Source organism: Physeter macrocephalus, chromosome 4 (assembly GCF_002837175.3).
Source record: "Physeter macrocephalus isolate SW-GA chromosome 4, ASM283717v5, whole genome shotgun sequence".
NCBI lineage: Eukaryota > Metazoa > Chordata > Mammalia > Artiodactyla > Physeteridae > Physeter > Physeter macrocephalus.
In genome coordinates, this window is record NC_041217.1 from 92,925,615 (window position 1) to 92,932,760 (window position 7,146).

Here is a 7,146-nt window from a genome sequence, read left to right on the forward strand (position 1 = left end):
AGACAGAGGACAAGCTGCAATTTCACTCATGCCTGACATTGATGGCACAGGTTCTGGTTCCTTGCTGGATTCAGTTCTATCAACCCTTTTGAAAAAATGATCCAGTGGTCTGGGGAGTAGCTCTTTTTTTCTCGTGATAGATGACACGGTAGCACTGGATTGCATTCTGAATGGCTACTGTAACCTTCATATACCATTGTACGTTTGGGTCCTGTGCCTCAAAAACTAACAGTGCCTTCTCAAATAAAGAAAATCTCCTTGCCATTTCCTGCATCGTGAATCGCTTCAGTTCTTCAGTTACTGTAATTTCTCAAAGCATTTCAGGAAGTTCCTGGGCAGCTATGTATCTGCACTCACTGCCTTGCCACTTACTTTTATGTTGTGCAGGTTGGCTCTAGCCTTGAACCGATGAAACTAGCCATGGCTGGCATTAAAAGATGCGGCCTCTGATTCTTTGCCGAGTTTCTTCTTCAAGTCTTCATAAAGGCTTTTAACTTTCTCTTGAATCAACATTAAGCTGAGCAGGACTCGACGATGATACTGATCCTGCATCCACACACTTAGAGGTTTCTCCATCTCTATCCTTTTTCTACGCTTCTTCAATATTATTGTCGACATCATTGGCACAGCAGATTTCAAATGTTCCATGATCTTGTGCTTGTTCTTTAGAATCATGCCAATGGTTGAACGATTCACGTTATAGGAATGAGTGACGTCTACCATCTTTTCGCCTCGCTCCACTTTCTCAATTATTTTCACTTTTGTTTCCATCGTTATCGCTTGGTGCTTCTTAGCAGTACCAGCTACATCACCATTGCTTTTATGCTTGCTTCTGGACATCCTGGGCTTAAAACAAAGATACTGTACTACTGTTCTCTATACAGTACTGTACAGTAAAGTACGCAAAAGCACAACCACTTGTAGAGAATGCACGCACGTGACAATGTATGCCAGACACGTGAAATAACTTAATGTGATTGGACATGTGAACACATGCATCACATGTGTTCGCATCATTGAAAGTTCGCAACTTGAAGGTTCATATGTAGGGGACTTACTGTACTGATTCAATCTCCTTACTTTTTATTGATCTGTTCATATTTCCTAAGTCGATTCAGTTGTATGTTTCTATCAATTTATCAATTCCTTCTAGGTTATTCAGTTTGTTGGCATATAATTATTCATAGTGTTCTTTTATTATTCCATATATATTTGTGGCATCAGTTGTAATTTCTCCTCTTTTATTTATAATTTTACTTATTTGAGTTTTTTCTTAGTTTCATTTATTTTTTTCTAATGTCTTTCTAGTCTGTATTTCATTTATTTCTGCTCTAATCTTTATTATTTCTTTCCTTTTACTAACTTTGGGCTTAATTTGTTCTTTTTCTAGTTCATTAAAGTGTAAAGTTAAATTGTTTACTTAAGATCTTTTTTCTTTCTTAATTAAGCATTTAGCATTATAAACTTCTCTCAGTTACTTTTGCTGTTGTGTTTTCATCTTAATTTGTCTCAAAATATTTTCAGTTTCCTTTTTGATATTTTCTTTGACCCATTGATTTTTCAGGAATGTGTTAATTTCCACATATTTGTGATTTTTCCAATTTTCCTTCTGTTACTGATTTCTAGTTTCATGCCATTGTGGTTGGAAAAAATACTTGATATGATTTCCATCTTCTTAAACTTTTTAAGACTTATTTTGTGAACTAACATGTGATCTATCCTGGAAAATGTTCTGTGTGCACTTGAGGAGAATGTGTATTACGCTGTTTTTGACTGGAATGATCTGCATATGTGTTAGGTTCATTTGGTCTATCATGTTGCTCAAGTCTGCCATTTCCTTATTGATTTTTATTCTGTATGATCTCTACATTGTTGAGTGTGAAATATTGAAGTCTCGTTCAATAATATATATAATTCTATTACAATACAATAATACATTAAAATAATGCATTGAAAATAATACAATAATAATACTATTATTATATTACTGTTTATTTCTTCCTTCAATTCCTTTAATATTTACTTTATATATTTAGGTGCTCTGATATTGGGTGCATATATACTTATAATTGTTATATTTTCCCAATGAATTGACTCTGTTATCATTATATAATGATCTTCTTTGTCTCTTGTGACAGTTTTTGACTTAAAATCTACTTTGTTTGATATAAGTACAGCCACTCCTGTTCTCTTTAGATTACCATTTGCATGGAATATCTTTTTCCATACCTTAACTTTAGCCTATGTGTGTCCTTAAATCTAAAGTGAGTCTTTTGTATACAGCATTTGGTTGAATCTTGTTTTTTACCCATGCTACTACTTTATGTCTTTTGATTAGGGCATCTAATTCATTTATATTTAAAGTAATTATTGATAGCTAAGGACTAACAATTGACATTTTGCTTATTGCTTTATGTCTGTTTTGTAGTTCTTTTGTTCCTTTCTTCCACTCCTTACTGTCTTCATTTGTGATTTGGTAATGTTTTTGTAGTGATATGCTTCGATTTTTTGTCTCAATCTTTTGTGTATTTTCTGTAAGTTTTTTCTTTGTGATTACCATGTAAAGAGGTTCTAGACTCAACTCCAATGCGTCTGTGTGTGTTGCAATTCTCTGACACCAGCTAAAAGTTCTAAAATTCAACTTGATTTTGGCACTATTTACCCAGAGATTGCATCAAATTCCACAGGTTAAGAGCTGAGTCCTACAAGACTGCCCCCTCCCTTATGCCAGTTGAGATACTAGTCATAACTCCAGGTTTTCACCTATGCTTTTGATAACAGGCTATAGATTGAGAGTTCCAGTGACCCCCCTCCTTGGGTTTAATTAATTTGCTAGAGAGGCTCACAGAACTTACAGAAACATATTGCTTACTGGATCACTGGCTTATTATAAAATAATAGTCAGGAACAGCAATGGAGGAGGTGCACAAGGTATTGGGGAAGAGTGTGAAGCTTTCATGCCTTATCTGGATATACCACTTTCCCAGGTTCTCCACATGTTCACCAACCTGGAAGCTCTGCACACCTTGTCCTTTTGGGTTTTTATGGAGCTTCATTACATAGACATGGTTGATTAAATCATTGGCCATTGGTGATTGAACTCAACCTTCAGCCTCTCCCCATCTCTGCAGGTTAGGTGTGGGACTGAAAGTTCCAACTCTTAAATCATTTGATTGTCTCCACTGGCAATCAGCCCCATCCTTAAGTGAGTTCCAAAAGTCACCTCATGAACACAGCAAAGGACACCTTTATGGTGCTCATCCCTTAGGAAATTCCAAGATATTTAGGAGCCCTGTGCCAGAAATGGGGATGAAGACCAAATATATGTTTTTTTTGTTATAAATCACAATATTACACATGGGAGTTACATAAATCATCTTATATTTAGAACAGTCTTTTTTTACATCAATAGCAACTTAATTTTACTCACATACAAAACTCCAAATTTTTATTCCCCAAACATACTTTATGTTATTGATGTCACTATTTACATATTTTTATAATGTGTATCCATTAACTAGTTCTTGTTGTTATAGGTTTTCTTTTTTAAAAAATATTTATTTATTTATTTGGCTGCATTGGGTCTTAGTTGCGGCATGTGGGATCTTTAGTTGCGGCATGTGAACTCTTAGTTGCAGCATGTGAACTCTTAGTTGCAGCATGTGGGATCTAGTTCCTTGACCAGGGTTTGAACCCAGATCCCCTGCATTGGAAGCATAGAGTCTTAGTCACTGGACCACCAGGGAAGTCCCTATAGTTATTCTTAATCATTTTTCTTTTAACTTTTATACTAGGGTTAAAAGAGATTTAAGTGACACCATTAAAATATTAGAGCATTATGAATTAATTATACACTTTACCAGTGAGTTTATTCTTTCATCTGTTTTCATGTTAATAAGTAATGTTATTTGTTTCAACTTGGAGAACTCCCTAGTATTTCATGTTAGGCAGTTCTAGTGGTAATGAATTCCCTCAGCTTTTGTTCATCTGGGAAAGTCTTTATCTATTTTGCATTTCTGAAGAACAGCTTTTTTGGGTATAGTAACTTTGGTTGGCAGTTTTTCTTTCAGCACTTTGAATATATCATTTCATTTTCTCCTGGCCTGCAAAGTTTGTGCTGAGAAATCTGCTGATAAGCTTATGGGTGGCCTCTCTTATATACAGTGTTATTTTTCTCTTGCTGCTTAAAAAAACTCCTTCTCTTTGGTTTTTGACAATTTGATTTAATGTGTTTTCAAGGACACCTCTTTAAATTTAGTCTATTTGAGCTTCATGAATCTGGATGTTTATTTCCCTTCTCAGATTTGAAAAGTGTCCATCTATTATTTCTTTAAGTAGACTTTCCCTTTCTCTTTCTCTCTTTTCCTTCTAGGAGTCCTATAATGTGTATATTCGTTCTCTTGATTAATCCCATAAACCCTTTAGGCTTTATTAAATTTTTTTTTATTATATTTTTTCTTTTTCCTCCTCTGACTAGGTAATTTCAAACAACCTGTCTTCATGCTTGCTGATTCATTCTTCTGCCTGTTCCAGTCTGTTATTGAACTCCTGAAGTAAAATTTTCAGTTCAATTATTGAATTTTTTGGCTCTAATATTTCTGTTTGGTTCTTTATAATAATTTACGTCTCTTTGTTAGTATTCTCATTTTGTTCATGTATCATTTTCCTGATTTCATTTAATTGTCTATCAGTGTTCTCTTATAACTCACTGGGCTACTGTTAGGTGACTAATTTGAATTGTTTATAATGTAATTGATAAATCTCCATTTATTTGGAGTCAGTTATTGGAGATTTTGAGGGAGGTCAGTCACTGGAGATGTATTTTTATTTCTTTTGATTGTGGCATATTTTCTTGATTCTTCATGTTCCTCATAGAGTTGCATTGGTGCTTGCTCATTTGAAAAAACAGCACATTTTCCCAGTCTCAGAGAGCAGTGCCAGTTGTAGGAGAACACCTGTTTCCTTTCCTTTGTTGCTAGCTGTCCCAAGTGCCCAGGCAATGCCAGTCCTTAAGCACTTGCTATGAGGTGAAATCAAAACTGACCCCTCAAGGAACACAATGAAAGCCTGGGACAAGGCTCACTTTGCTTTCTCCCTTCCTCTAAAATGAAGAGCCTTAATTCTGCAGCTTTTCCTAATCGCACAGAGCAGTGTTTGCTGTTTGGGTAAATCTACCCCTTTTCCTTTATTCCAAGCTGTTCCAGGCATCTAGGCTGTGTTGGTCTTTCAGTGCTTAGTATGAGATGAGATAGAAATCAACCCTTCAGAGGAGCACACCACAAGGCCAGGAGGTCAGGCAGCCAGGCTCTCACTTCACCCTCCTTTCTCCCTGAGGCGGAAGTCATAGGCCAAAGCAATCTTTTTGGCACTGAGCTAACTGGTTTGGGGGAGGGGTTAATTCAGCCTTATGTTCTTCTGAGATGGCTGCAACTTCATAACTGTATTCTGGATTTCACCTGAAGGTTTTTTGGTCCAAATATGATTGTTATATCAGTGTTTCTGTGGAGGAATGAGGGCTAGGTCTTCTTATTCTGCCACCTTGCTGATGTCACCTCCTTCCTATTGTATTGGTATTTGGTCTCTCTAAAATATAAAAATATTAACAGTATTGTCAGTGAGAGACATATGATAGAAATATATACATAATTTCGACTTTACTAGTTGTTATAAAAAATATGGTTCTACATTTAATTTATCTTGATACTTCATGTCAGTTGCTATAAGTGGAAAGAGTCTACTCTTAGTAATAAATACTGATATTCACCATTCAATCCTATCCATGACTTAGGTAAATGTTTTTCTTCAATTCAGTGATATTCATACAAATTTCAGGAAGTGTTCTGTGTCAATATTTTTTTTAATGGCTTTAAATTCACTGAAAATCTTTATTTGACAGGTATTTTTTCATTTCCAGTGAGTGCAGATATGGAAGTCTTGTAGGTAAGACAGGTGGTTTTGGCATTGATCACATAATGACAGTAACATTTCCATATGTATGTTTTCAAAACACTCTCCATAGCATAATTTTCCACTCCAACGCAATTTCTTTCTTAGTCATTGCTAAAATGTCATCTTTACTTTAAAGTGATATTTCAGTCTGAAAAATTGACTAAATTATTTACTAGTATGAACAATAGTGACAGCTGCTCTTATCAAGAAAAAAGTTCAGTAAATTTTGAAGATTTTTTTGGAGGGTGGGAAATAACCAAAAGATGTATAATTTTAATTGCGTTCACTACTGTATTAAATACTTTGTCACCAGATATTTTTGTGGTAACAAGAAACAATATTGTGAAAATGACTATACTACCCAAAGCAATCTGCAGATTCAATGCAATCCCTATCAAACTACCAATGGCATTCTTCACAGAATTAGAACAAAAAATTTTGCAATTCGTGTGGAAACACAAAAGACCCTGAATAGCCAAAGCAATCTTGAGAAAGTAAAACAGAGTTGGAGGAATCAGGCTCCCTGACTTCAAACTATATCACAAAGCTACAGTAATCAAGACAGTATGGTACTGGCACAAAAACAGATATATAGATCAATGGTACAGGATAGAATGCCCAGGGATAAACCCATGCACATATGGTCACCTAATTTACGACAAAGGAGACAAGAATATACAATGGAGGAAAGACAGCATCTTCAATAAGTGGTGCTTGGAAAACTGGACAGCTACATGTAAAAGAATGAAATTAGAACACTACCTAACACCATATGGAAAATAAACTCCAACTGGATTAAAGGCCTAAATGTAAGACCAGACACTATAAAACTCTTTGAGGACAACATAGGAAAAACACACTTTGACATAAACCACAGCAAGATCTTTTTTACCCACCTCCTAGAGTAACAGAAATAAAAACAAAAATAAGCAAATGGGACTTAATTAAATTTAAAAGCTTTTGCATGGCAAAGGAAACCATAAACAAGACAAAAAGACAAGTCTCAGAATGGGAGAAAATATTTGCAAACGAAACAACAGACAAAGGATTAATCTCCAAAATATGGTGGTATAGTTTGAAACAGCTCATTGAGTTGAATGTCAAAAACACAAATAATCCAATTAAAAACTTGGCAGAAGACCTAAATAGACATTTCACCAAGGAAGACATACAGACGGCCAAGAGGCACATGAAAAG

General features: G+C 35.2%; 1 protein-coding gene across 1 annotated transcript in view; it reads right to left on the bottom strand.

Moving 5' to 3' along the window:
- Positions 1-723, bottom strand: part of LOC102985035 (hsc70-interacting protein-like) — a 101,653-nt gene extending 100,930 nt beyond the window's left edge. The window contains 1 exon segment of the mRNA XM_055083902.1: positions 561-723. Coding sequence (XP_054939877.1) covers positions 561-723 — 163 coding nt within the window.
- Positions 724-7,146: the final 6,423 nt, after the last annotated feature.